Consider the following 14,406-nt stretch of genomic DNA (forward strand, 5'->3'; position numbering starts at 1 on the left):
TTAAAATATAAGTGATAATATATGTCACTTCACTCATGGACACATAGAAAACCTTTAATATCTGTGAATGAAATTCCATTTGTATCTTTATGGTTTTGCTTCTTCAGGTGAATGATGGTGTTGTCCTGTATGATCAGAACAAACCGGAGTCAGTGGAATGGTCGGCTTCAGACTCCTTCTCTTTCACTGTGTCCTCGCCGCCTGCTTTCCTACCTCTGCACACCTTCACCATCTTAATCTCCTACCAGGCCAGTGAACATCAAGACCTCCTGCACCACAGGACCAGACTGTTGAGCAATGCAGGTGCTATGTGCAAAAATTCAACATTCTTCTCTAAATCAAATTTTAATGTTAGTGTATCCAGAAGCTTTATCTAAGAGAGAAATGTGAAAAATGATGTGTCGTCTGTTTCGCTCAGGTGCTGTGGTGGCTGAAGGGGGCAGTGTGATGATTGATACATCCAAACTCGATGCAACAAACCTCCTGGGCAAAGTTCCACAACCCAAACGCCAAGACCATCAAATCCTGTATCGTGTAATCTCCCTGCCACGCTATGGTGTTCTTTCTATACAAGGACGAAACATCAGCAGGTGTTGAACTCTTTGTTTTTCCAATTAATTTACTCAAAATAAAGAAAATGAGAACATTTTAAGATTTAAAAGATACCAAAATGCAATTAAAGTACATATACTGTATTTTCTGAAGTATAAGTTCAAGGTTTTTTGTTTGTTTTTTTGTTTGTTTTGCTAGTTTGGGAGGTCTTGGGACCTACATTCTGGTGCGGCTTAGATACTCAAAAACATGTGTTCATTAATAATAATAACTATTTATATAGGGCTTTCAACACACTAAACATGATAAACTCCAGTAATAAAAGTACAAGGAAACAATGCACAAAAATCCCAAATTAAGTTTATTGTCATGTTTCCGACACTGTGAGCCAGCAATTTGTTTTCATCTGTATCAAGTAACATAACATGTTGTCCAAATCACGTTTATTTGTCCATTTTGGTTCATTTTGGACTTTAAAAGTCATTATGGTACACACCACAGACTTAGGGCTTCCTGCAAAAATCTGCTGTTCATGTCTCCATCTGTCAACTCCTTTTCTTCAAAGTGCATCAAATAACATCCAACATGTTGTCCACTGCACATTTATTTGTCCATTTTGGTTATTTTTGGAATTTAAAAGTTCCTATGTTAAGTAACAGCACACACTATGGTGTGCACATGTGATACACTGAGTTCCTGTCCGTTGTTAAACTCGCTACCAGGAAAACATTGTGTTCAAAAGTGAGTTCCTCATACAAAATAAAAGTGTGAATTATACTCCAGAAAATACAGTACACATTAACATAACATCTGTGCTGTTCCTGTTAAAACCTCAGGCTGTATCTCCTTTTTTAAATTCAGATTGCTTTAAATAACACGTAGTACTGCATATTGTCATTTTGAAATTTCTCTTAGATTTTCAGCTGAGGAGAAGGATCACAGATTTTTGTTTTTTTATTTTGCCCAGGGACCAACCAGATTTCTCTCAGCTTGCCCTAAACAAGTTCGGTGTCACATATGTCCACGACGACTCTGAGACGACCAACGACAGCTTCACTTTCCGGGCCTGGGTGGCTCCTTTGGAGTATTCCTCTTCTTCCTCTTCTCCTTTGTCTGCTTTTTCTTCTGATTCATCCTTCCCTCCCCGCTATTCAGCTTCATCATCCTCCCTTTCATCGTTACACCCGGCATCGCACTTGGTGAAGGACAGCCTGGCGATGACAGACATATTCAACATCACAGTAACGCCGGTCAATGATCAGCCAACACTCATCAGGAGTAGAAACCCGAGTATGAAGATTGTAGTTGGTGAGCGTGTGGTACTTGGACCAGAGAATCTGCAGGTGGGTCGGTGTTATAGAGTCTATAAGCGGACATGGTTGGAGACAATGCTCATATCATGCTGGTTTTTTATGGTGAACAGCCAGGTTATGGAATTTTAAAACAATAATCCTCTTATGTCTAGGTTGAAGATCACGACACTCCTCCTGAGGAGCTGCACTACATCGTGGTCAGTAAACCCAACAGTGGGTACCTGACACTGGGGGCAAGACCAGAGCCGGTGACCTCGTTCACCCAATACGATGTCAACCACAGGCGGCTGCACTTCATTCAGCAGGTGAAGAGTCATTCTGCTTGCAGACCCCTGCGCTGGTCAACTTTTGTTTGTTGTATTTGCATGAATGCAGTTGAGGGCAAATGGTAAATAAATGGTAAATGGACTGCATTTATATAGCGCTTTTACATTTGCCACTAACGCTCAAAATGCTTTACAAATAATGCCTCACATTCACCCGAATGTGAGGGTGCTGCCATACAAGGTACTCACTACACACCGGGAGCAACTAGGGGATTAAGGACCTTGCCCAAGGGCCCGTAGTGATTATCCGGTCAGGCTGGAATTTGAAACGAGTATCCGCTGGTCTCAAGCCAACAGTTTAACCACTAGGCCATCACCTCCACTTTTCCGTCTGTTACCCTGGGTCAAAATGCATAGAACACTGCCATCTCCTGGATGGCAGTGTAAATAGCGCCCACCCAAATATCACATGAATGTTGAGTTGAATCACACTACAAACAGAATTTTCAGTTTTGCCTTTTTATTTATTTATTTTTTTTACAAATGAAAAAAATGACACAATTTACAAATACCCAGTTATGTGTAAAAACCAACACACACGTTACAGTAACTTGTGTGTTGGTTTTTACACATAATAAATCAACCAATCAGTGATGAGCGGAGGCTGATTTTCCCTTAATGCCTTTTGGCATCTGTGTGTGTTAATGTTCAAACCTTCAGAATTAGTACATTATTTTAAAATTAAAAGATATATGTTATATTTTCACTTTGTAAAAATGACAGAGTTAATGTTAATATCAATAAACTGTCCAGAATTAGTTTGGTTTTTAAATCAAACCATAAGTCAAACTTGTTTTACTGTGTATGCCTTTTGCCACATGTCATGGGCTCTGTATGCTGTGAATGTAAATTATTTTTTTTTTTGTAGCAGCCTTCTGCTGAGGTAGAGTTGAGCTCATCTCCTCACAGCTCCCTGACTGCTGCAAAATACATAGCAGACAGGAACCAACATGTATGATTTAGGGTTTACAAATGTGTTTGACCATTACTAACTATGCCAGTAAAGAAAATGTTAGCAGACTAAGTTAGCGGAACTAAATTTAGCTAATTGGTCCGCTGATGGTTTTTGAAGTTAGCTGAAAGGCTGATCCAGTAACAAAAAGTTAGCTTCACTAATTAGTTAACGGATTAGCGGAACTGTGTACACCACTGCTTTTGAGAGGTTGGGGATGGATCAGGACTTTGACAAAATTAATTATTTAAGGACAGTTTTGGGGTCAACCTTCTTTGACATACCAAGTTTGGTAGAAATCAGCAAATAGACCTGGGAGGGGTGGCCAACAAACAGACAGGGAGACATGACAGTCACCCCACTGATTGACTTTTGGTAGGTTTAACCATGCTGGACGGTCTCAGAACCTACCTCCGCATGTGACAAGGTTCAAGGTCTGACTTAAATTCAACTGCCAAAATAGCCAAATTTTCAGCATTACACAATTCATTGAAATTTCATTGATTCTAAAGTAAAATTTTCTCAGGAATTCAGATCTGAAAAGAAAAATGCAAAAATGTTGATAGTTTAATAGCCATGAATGATTTATTAAAGGCACTGACAATGCTCAAACATAACAATTGTAAATACACATCTCTCCTTATAGATCAACAATAATTGTTAATACATGAGAACTAGACACCCATTTATCACACTTGATAGAGGAAGAGAAGTAACAGTAAACATTGGGTTAAAAAAATGTAATCCATTCTTAAATCAGACAGTGCTTCTTGATGCAATAGCAACATGCTGAGTGACTTAGATGCACGAGACGCGTCTCAGTCTACACGATTCTCCAACAGATGGTCCAGTAGAGAAACATCCTTCCTACCGAATCTTTCCTCCCCTTTACCCCTCCCCTTAAAACTTGATACCATGCAAAACAAGATATTATACACAATAGGTTAAAACCTTAAAATACATCAGTGTTTTGATGCTGTGTGATACAGACCTCCTGATATGATGAAGTGAAAAAATTTTGTCACCAAAAATGCAATTTTTTTGCTTGTTTTTTTTTTTTTACATAAATTGCCATTTAATGAATACAAAAATGCATCATACAAACTTTTTACACACACCATTGGAAAGAAGACAATTTTTTGCTCTAGATAGACATGTTTTTAGTTTTGCCTATTTATATCGCACTGAGAATTTTTTTCACACTTGTGTCAGTAACTTGTAAGTCAGACCTTGAACATTGTTATGAGTGCCACTTTGGTGCAAATGGGAATGAAAAATCAAGTTTTTGCCCTTTGCTGAAACAAACACTTCAAATACTTTCAGGACAGTTCTGGGGTTGACTTTTGTCTACATGCCAAGATGGGTGGAAATTGGACAAAGGACCTGGGAGACATACTGACAGACGGTTTTGATGGCTTGTTCTATCCACCAGGGTGAACCCTCCACTGGAGTTTTCTACTTCAACATAACGGACGGCCATCATCATCCGCTCTACAAACTCTTTAGCTTGGAAGTGATAGAACCAGTTGTCTCCATGGAGAACAACACTGGTCTGTCACTGGTCCAAGGTAGGGCTGCTGTTGTCTTGACAACAAACCAGCTGGCAGCTCAGACCAATGGTCGCACCCGGGCCACTATCACCTACACGGTCACTGCACATCCTCGCCACGGACGCATCGCTATAAATGACCAAGAGGTCATGTCCTTTACCCACGAGGACTTACAGTCCGGCCGTGTGGTCTATCACATGACTGATCTGAGTGAATCACAGGACAGCTTCCAGATTTCGGTGTCGGCATCATCGCCCGGCGTTGACTACAGAAAGATAATGGGACAGACGGTGCAGGTGACGGTGCGGCCGCTGATCTACCTGAGGGAGCCGGTGAGGGTGCCCAGCGGCATCGCTGTCAAACTGGGGAAAGCCATGATGGATGCGTCAGAGCTGGCCAGAATCACCAGAACCGACCCGGTATTTGAGGTCCTCTCACCACCAAAACACGGCAAACTCGTTAAGGTAAAGCTTTCGCTGGTAATCTGTTAATTAAATTACAATGAAGCAACTAATCAAGTACTTTTCAGTGTTTTAGACAAAAACAATTTGTCCATATTTTCACAGAATTCTTAGCCTGTTTGAGAAGTTTAGCTTTTTAATGTTAATTTTCATACTTTATTTTGTATATTATGAAAATAAATGTTTATTATTATTAGTAGTAGTAGTAGTAGCTGCAGTAGTAGTAGATGTAGTAGTAGTAATAATATTAATTTGGATTCTGGTAAAGATCAAAATGACATTGAAATAGTTAAGAGAAATTGTGAAGGAAAGCAAACACACACACACACACACACACACACACACACACACACACACACACACACACACACAAAACAAACTCCATTAAAATGTATTAAATTTTGTAATTTATGTATCTTTAAAAACATTATTGTTATTATTATTGTTATATTATTAAAATTCAAATCCACAGTAAAACAGGAAATGTTCAAATGTCAAACACTTCCTGGATTGACAGACGAGATCCCATGAAATCTCGCGGGAACTCAGTGGCAAGCTCACACTCAAACAGGAAGTGCCAATTTATCACTCACAGTGAAACAGGAAATGTTGAACACTTCCTAGCATGGGTGGAGCTAGAGTGGAGGCTGAGGTTTCACTGGACTCCCCTGAAATCTGATTGGACACAGATGATTGACATGTCACGGCACCACACATCTGGTTGAAAGACCTGCATTTTCAAATCATTGAGTCACATTGACTGCTAGGTTTCAGGTAGTTTGTGCTGTGTACCACAAAAAGTTCTAATCCACCTTAGTAGAAAAGGAAAAATGTTTGCTTCAGATCTGAACTGAACACGTCATTTGAACTATGGACTTCTAATCACACCAAACTTATATTGGTGAGTAAACAATCGTATTTTATGTCAGAAATGAGGTCCAGGTTGTTAAAAGCAGCATTTCTCCTTTAATTCGGGTTGCCTTATATACACATGTTCAAGCTAACAGACAGCAGCTGGTTCATGCTCTGTTTGCTTATTAGTGCAGTAGATAACTGAAACAATCATTCAAATGGTTATACAAGCATCAAATTCAGCACAAATACAGCTGGAGCAAAATTAATGAAGCAACTTTAACTTTTGACCCCTGTACAAACTGAAACTGACCGTTGTCACCATTCTTGCTGCTTTTACCTTATAACGCCATAACATGCAGTCACAAATTGTCCAAACTATACCTTTTTTGGAATCTTCATGATCAGACAAATAATGTGGTGTAGTTTTCTATATAATTGGAGCATCTTTTAATTTTGACCCCTGTCTAATTCTTCATTTGACCTCTACCTGGCTGCTGCTTGAAAATTCAAGTGGCCAATCAGTTTTTTTACAGAGTTAATGTCTATGGATTATTTGTGCCAAATTTGATGCTTGTATCACCATTTGCAGGATTCTACTCTAAAAAGTCTGTTATCTGCTGCACTATATATGAGATGTAAGATGCTGCTCCTCAGTGTTTCTCAACTGTCCTCAAAAGTATTGGAACACTTGGTATTTCCCACATTTTAATTTGTTTATTCCATTTCAGATACATTGTTTTTTCAAAAATCATCTTCCTTAACTCAAATTGAAAGCAAATTTCTACAACTTGATATAAATTAATTAAAAATATAAAATCCAGCTTCCTGATGAAGTGGTGTAGAGGAGGATTTTCTTTAAAAGAAAATCTGAAAGTTCAGCTACAATTTGACAGAAAGTACATTTGAGATGAAAGCCTAGATTTGATGTTTTGGTGAAAGAAAGTTTTGTATTTCTTCATAATTGATGTAAATAAAATCCAAGACATATTCAGTGACTTGGAAATGTTCATGTTTCCATCCCCTGACTTATCTAAAGACAACTGGCAATAAAACGGATTATTTTTTACAGGTTTGATCACGTTTTAGAGATTTGCTTTTAGTTTGTGTTTGAGGAAGATAATTTTAGAACTTTTTTTTCTTTATTTTTTGTATTTCTTGTCTTTAAAATGGCATAAACAAATTACAATGTGTGAAATTCCAAGTGTTCCAATACTTTTGGAGGGCCCAGTATCCTAACCTTACGATGAGTGCAAAATGAGTGTGGTATTATTATTGTTTTGTTTAAGAATGTTTAATTTTCACTGTTGCTGCACTTTGTGTCAAATCATAGTCATATCGTATATCATATTGATATGAAAATTCAGTAAGGTATATCTTCTATTATACATTTCAAATCTAAGGTGGAACTCTACTAGTGTTTACTAAGGTACACTGAAATATCTTTAAAAAAAAAGAGAGACTAGAGCCACTTAGGTGCCTGGTCTTGAGAACCAGGGATGGTAGGTTGAAAAGCTTTTTTATCCCATGGGAACTCTCCCTACCCACCTAAGTGGCTCAAGAATATGGACAGCATGTATATAAGTGACATTTACATGACAATTTATATGACAATATTGAGATAAGATAATTTGGCCATATTGTACAGCCCTACTGTCAACTAGCTGAAAACTTTAAATATTAATTTACAACTAAATAAAAAAAAATGTTTAAAGTGGCAGGGGGTTAAGAGGGCTGTAATTGGTGGGTCAGCTGAAAAGCAAAAAAAAAAAAAAAAAAAAAAAAAAAACTGCTTAAAAAGGTGGGGAGGAGGGGGGGCAGAGCCCCTCCAGAAGCTGAAAGGCAAAATAAGGAGAATGCTTAAAAAGGCGGGTTTTGCCATGCTAATGCTCCCCTGAAGCATTTACTCAAAGTAAAGTCTGAAGGACCTAAATGACATGGTGAGATGCTGATGAGCTTCGCTCATTCATGTCCGCGACATATGCATATTAATTGTTTGTTGATTGATTGATTTATCAAAGATGTGACTGTTTGTTTATACATATATATATTTTAATGATAACAGCTCATAGCACTTGAAGATGTTTTTTTTCTTTGTGTGCAAATGTTTTTGGGAAACTTCTAAATTCTCACACTTGGAATCTTGGAGAAGAGCAAGCAGTTGAATTGATTTAAACGATCTGATGTTGTGATCTGCTTCTGAACACATTATTTCCTGTCGTTAATATCAGTTCATCCTGTCATTTCATCTTCTTGTCTGTGAATGCATATGTATGCAGATGACCTATGACCCGAACCGAGCATCGGAGGTCCTGAAATCTTTTACTTTCCGTGATGTGGTCCAAGGCCGAGTCGCCATTGAGGAGACTCTCAGTGACGGCACTGACCAGCAGCTCCTTGGCAACAAATCTGCTGTCACCACAGGGCAGGGCCACACCCCAGCCACGCCCCTCAATGATTCTTTCATCTTCTTACTGAAGGCTGGAAACGTGCAGCCAGCAAAGGGCGAGCTTCACTTCACCATCTTACCCCACCACCAAATGCGTTATGGTCCAAGAGGTACAAATAAAGCGGACGGTGCGAGTCGAGAACGCACGGCGGTCCGTCAGCCGGCTCACAACTGGACGACCACAGTGGGCGGAGTCAAAGCCGGTGGACGTGGGGGATCCACAGTGCACAGTGGGCTTGGCGCCAGTTTGCACCCGCACATTTTGTCCCATAAGCACCACAACAGGACGCAACACAAGACGAGGGCTCACAACCGCTGGACGAACCACACGCGGACTGGGAGCCATGGAGTGAGATCAGGGAGCAGCCTCGATGGCCCGGGGAACGTGCACGTCCCTCAACTCCACACTCCTTCTGCCTCTGTGAAAAATGGCCCGGCAAACTCTCCAGATAGCCACCTGCTTCATGTGGAGGTCGTCCCCCGGCCCGCCTCGGACCCGCTCCTCATTATCCTCCCTCTGCTGGCCTGTTTGCTGCTCATCGTAATCCTCATCATTTTGATTCTGGTGTCCCGGCATCGCAAGGAGAAACAGGCCCGTTTACACCTCATTCAGGAGCTGGCCGCGGTACCGGTACCCTCAGAGGACAGTCCTTACTTGGGCCGGCCTGAGCGCAGCGTTGCAATGCCCTCCGTGGTGGTCACCCCACTTGGCTCAGCCAGTTGCCCGAGTTCACCTGTGGTGCACCTTAGTCCCAGGAGGAGAAGTCTGGCCCCCGGGATGACATTCTGGGGGCCGTTTGAATCTGATGGTGCAAGTGTGGACGGCGGTATCACACACAGGAACAGAAATGAAACAAGAAGTGGAGATCCATCAGCTGGTGCTAAAGCACTGGGGGCAGCAGAACACAAAACCGCTCCGACACCTCGGTCTCCTGCGCCGACTCTTAAAAACAACCAGTACTGGGTTTGACGGTTATAATCCAGAGACAAACGGTGCCTTAGAGATGGATTTTGGTGTAATGAGTCTGAACAGGATTAATGTCACATTCATCTAAGAGGAAGGTCCTAAAAAGGATGAAAATGTGCATGTTAATGGATGACGCCATTGTAATTTTGATAGAAAAAAAAGCTGTGATATTTAATGGAATAAAACCTAAAGTTAGGACTGAATGCTTCTTTTCATAAAGTGAACATAAATATGTACAGTGTTGTGACAAATTGCTTCCACCTTTAGACAGAATTCACACACGTTTTACATGGTTTTGTTGTATGGAACCCTGAGGTTTGCAGGATTAAAGATAAAATGTTATTAAATAAATAATCGCATAAATGGAGAAATACAGTGACATATGCGTCTAACGGGCTGTTATTACCACCATTAAGAAAAGAAAAAAAAACAAGCGCATAGTCTGCACTAACCCACAGAGTCCTTGGGCAAATGCTGATACTCTTACCAGGGATGTGTGACACTTTTCGGCAGAAGGCTTTTACAACGGTCAGTGATTTTGACCTTTTGACTTCGAAATCCAGACTTTTTGGGGTCACCATGCCTAACATGCATACAAAGTTACCAAGTTTGGTGACAATCAGGCAATTAGGAAAGACATTATTGTGCTCAGAATAATTTTCCAAACTACTCCCAGTGACCCTGCCCTTTTGACACCAACATTAGTAGGCTTCTTGGGTCGGTATGCGTAACACATGTACCAAGTTTGGTGACAGTCAGGTAGTTACTACTAAGTTACAATGCTCACAAGATTTTTACACAGTACACTCTAGTGACCTTCCCTTTGACCTTTTGACCTCAAATTCAGTAGGCATTTTGGGGTCACAAGATTTTTCAAAGGTATGCTAGGATTCTTTGGGAACCCTAATCCTAAGACACATACAAAGGTTGGTCAGTTGGTCAGTTTCAAAACAACTTATTGCCTTCACATTTTTAGAATGTACGCTCCAGTGTCCTTGACCTTTTGACCTCAAAATCAATAGCCTCCTTGGCACCACTATGCATAAGGTATATATCAAATTTGGTAAGAATCAGGCCAGTACAAGTGAAGAAATCTCGTTCATACCTGAAATGTCACACGACCAACCGACCGATTGACTCCTGGCACACAGTGACGTCTCACCCACGACTACGTATAAAGAAAAGTGATATCACATAAATAAGGTACGCTTTATAAAGAGGAACTTTTACAACAGATGTACATACATTAGCTTTAAATAGTACACACATTAGCTGTGTGTGTGTGTGTAAGAGAGAGAGAGACATTTTGGAATGTGAAGGTGAGTGTGCATCCATTTTTGGAGTTTTGAAATGTAACTGTGGATTTACATCCTTATAAACATACTGCGAGTTCAAACTGCATAAAGTAACCAATAAAATGTGATGAGCTCTGATTTGGTTACATTTCAAAGTACTGAGCTTTTATTTTTACACACATAGGGATGACAAAAATGTGTTTTGTTTTGGGGTGTTTTTTTTTTTGTGTTTTTTTTTACGCATTTTAACACCTGCATGTTTGTTATGTGCTAAGAAAAAGTTATTTTTAATAAAAATAATTGTGAAGAATATTTGTGTGAAAACACTGGTTGGACTTTTAAAAATTTCAAAGAACTGATGATCTGCATGCGAGTCTGTTGCAGGTTTACCACCACTCCACCCCTTTTTGTCTGGACTATTAACATTGGGGGGGGGGTATGTACAATTCGCTTTAATACACAGCGAGTTGGGGTGACTTTAAGAACAGACCACAACTCACTACCACATGTGCACACCATAGTGTGTGCTGTTACTTAACATGACTTTTAAATTCTAAAAATAAGCAAGACACGAGTACATACCGTGAAGTATTTGATACCCTGTCAATTTTGCAAGTTTTCCTACCTACAAAGAATAGAGAGGTCTGTAATTTTTATCGTAGGTACACGTCAACTGTGAGAGAGAGGAAAATAATTACATTGTCTGATTTTTAAATAATTCATTTGCATTTTATTGCATAAGTATTTGATCAGCAACCAACCAGGAAGAATTCTGGCTGTCACAGACCTGTTAGTTTTTCTTTAAGAAGCCCTCTTATTCTGCACTCTTTACCTGTATTAATTGCACCTGTTTGAACTTCTTACCTGTATAAAAAACACCTGTACACACACTCAATCACACTCCAACCTATCCACCATATGGCCAAGACCAAAGAGCTGTCTAAGGACACCAGGGACAAAACTGTAGACCTGCACAAGGGTGGGATGGACTACAGGACAACAGGCAAGCAGCTTGGTGAGAAGACAAAAACTGCATAATTATTAGAAAATAGAAGAAACACACGATGACTGTCAATCTTCCTCAGTCTGGGGCTCCATGCAAGATCTCACCTCGTGCGGACAGGATGATTCTGAGAAAGCCCAGAACTACATGGGAGGACCCGGTTAATGACCTGAAGAGATCTGGGACCACAGTCGCAAAGATTACATTAGTAACACACGACCCCGTCATGGTTTAAAATCTTGCAGAGCAGCAAGGTCCACCTGCTCAAACCAGCACATGTCCAGGCCCGTTTGAAGTTCACCAGTGACCATCTGGATGATCCAGAGGAGGCATGGGAGGTCACGTGGTCAGATGAGACCAAAAGAGCTTTTTGGTATCAACTCCACTTACCATGTTTAGAGAATGAGAACAACCCTGAGAACACCGTCCCAACCGTGAAGCATGGGGGTGGAAACATCATTGTTGGGGGTGCTTTTCTGCAAAAGGGACAAGACAACTACACCGTTGAGAGGAGGGTGGATGGGGTCATGTATCACAAGATTTTGGCAAACAACCTCCTTCCCTCAGTAAGAGCACTGAAGATTGGTCATGGCTGGGTCTTCCAGCATGACAATGACCTGAAACACACAGCCAGGGCAACTAAGGAGGGGCTCCATAAGAAGCATTTCAAGGTCCTGGAGTGGCCTGACCAGTCTCCAGACCTGACCTCAATAGAAAATCTTTGGAGGGAGCTGAAACTCGAAACCTGAAAGAGCTGGAGATCTGTATGGAGGAGTGGATTACAGGAAATGTCTGAATTCTATAACTGCAAACAAAGGTTTCTGTACCAAATATCAAGGTCTGTTTTGCTATTGTATCCAAATACTTATTTCATGCAATAAAATGCAAATTAATTATTTAAAAATCATACAATGGGATTTTCTGATTTTATTTTTTTATTCTGTCCCTTGCAGTTGACGTGTACCTATGATAACAGTTACAGAACTTGCAAAATCGAGAGTGGATTAAGTATTTATTTGCTTCACTGTACGTAAGTGTGTCGGACAACATAGTGGATGATATTTGATGCAGTTTAGACAAAAGGAATCGTCAGGGAGACTCGGATGGAGAAGTGAACCGTGGATTTTTGCAAGAAGCCCTCAGCCTGTGGTGTATACCATAAGGACTTTTAAATTCCAAAAATGAGACAGATGGACAACATTCATCCATTTTCTGCCATTTACCCTGGTTGCAGTGGCAGGAGACCAAGTAGCTCATCCCATTCTTCCTAGTCGTGGTGGTGGTGGTGGGGGGGGGTGTAGTGTTCCCAAATCATCTTGGAAATATAATCCCTCCAGCATATCCTGGGTCTTCCCTGAGTCCTCCTCCCAGTTGGTCATGCCTGGAAGACCTCCCTCGGGATACCACCAGAGAGCATTTTCACCAGACCCCTGAACCACCTCAGATAGCTTTTTTGATGCAAAGAAGCAGCGGCTCTACTCAGAGTCCCTCCTGGATATTCAGACTTCCCAGAAATCCGACAGAGAAATCACATTTCCATTGCTTGTATCTATGATTTTATACTTTCAGCCATTACCCAAACTTCATGACCACAAGTGAGGATCGGAGCATAAATCAAAAGTCTCGCCTTCTCGCTCAGTCTTTCTTCACCAAGATGGTCTGGTACAGTGTCTGTAAAACATCAAGCTGGAAAACATGTATGTTATTTCACACAGATGAACATTTTGCTTGGGCCACAGTGTTGGAAATGCAATAACAAAAATGTATTAGTTGTTTTTTAAACTACATTATAATGCTTGAATTTCAGTTGTAACTCAATTTAGTCAGTTTAGTGCCATTTGAATGGCCGTATAACTTTAATTGGGGCTTTTTGTGCACTGTTGTTGTGTACTTTTATTAATGGGGTTTATTTTGTTGAGTACACTCCTGGGAAAACTCTCTATAAATAGTTAATTATTAATAATGATATTACTATTCATAAAAATGATAATAATAATGAATGCATGATAAGTTGCACCGGAGTGGAATTCGCAGGACCTCCCAGAAAACACTATAATCTTATTTTGCACATGAGATGAGGGCATTTCTGAAGTCTTTGTCATAACATAGAATATGTCTCCAATGACGGATATGAAGGACAGTTACATCCAATGAACTCCTCATGTTGGCCGTATGACCCCCCATCGTCCTTCAGGTGACATTGAGGTGCACCAGACCCAACGGTTCCCTTTATCCCAGATAGGACTGAAGAAGGCTGCTGGGTCAGATGAGAATTTTTTTTACGATAAAACTGAGACTCCAGTTGTCTCCATTTTTTCTCTCTTGCAAAATACTTTAAAAAATGAGACCTGATGAAGCAAAAAACAATGGAAATCATTCTTAAAAAGCTGAAAATAAGAAAAGGAAAGATGAGGAGAAAGGTCGGTCTGAATAATGTAGAGTCCGGTGCTGCAGAAACCCGACCTGAAGTCTGTGGTGTCACATGTCACAACCGAGCTGCTGCAGCTGGAGGGGGGGAAAAAAACAAGCAAGATTTTCATTGGGAAAGTGGCAATCGGGCTTCTTAAATGACAGAGCTGCCGCTGCTAAAAACCAACAGACGTATGAAGTCTGACAAAATAGATTGAAACCGTGGAAAACCTCAGGGAGACCAGGAGGTTGTCCATCATTGTGCCATGGTGTGATT

At 40.5% G+C, this 14,406-nt stretch overlaps 1 protein-coding gene across 1 annotated transcript in view; it reads left to right on the top strand.

Annotated features, from left to right (window-relative positions):
• Nucleotides 1-11,027, top strand: part of LOC117529106 (chondroitin sulfate proteoglycan 4-like) — a 51,105-nt gene extending 40,078 nt beyond the window's left edge. Inside the window, 6 exon segments of the mRNA XM_034191807.1 lie at nucleotides 108-303; nucleotides 419-590; nucleotides 1,520-1,895; nucleotides 2,018-2,170; nucleotides 4,576-5,157; nucleotides 8,286-11,027. Of these exon segments, the coding sequence (XP_034047698.1) occupies nucleotides 108-303; nucleotides 419-590; nucleotides 1,520-1,895; nucleotides 2,018-2,170; nucleotides 4,576-5,157; nucleotides 8,286-9,425 (2,619 nt within the window). The 3' untranslated portion in view covers nucleotides 9,426-11,027.
• The last annotated feature ends 3,379 nt before the right edge of the window (nucleotides 11,028-14,406 follow it).

The sequence above is a fragment of the Thalassophryne amazonica genome, chromosome 17 (assembly GCF_902500255.1).
Source record: "Thalassophryne amazonica chromosome 17, fThaAma1.1, whole genome shotgun sequence".
Lineage (NCBI taxonomy): Eukaryota > Metazoa > Chordata > Actinopteri > Batrachoidiformes > Batrachoididae > Thalassophryne > Thalassophryne amazonica.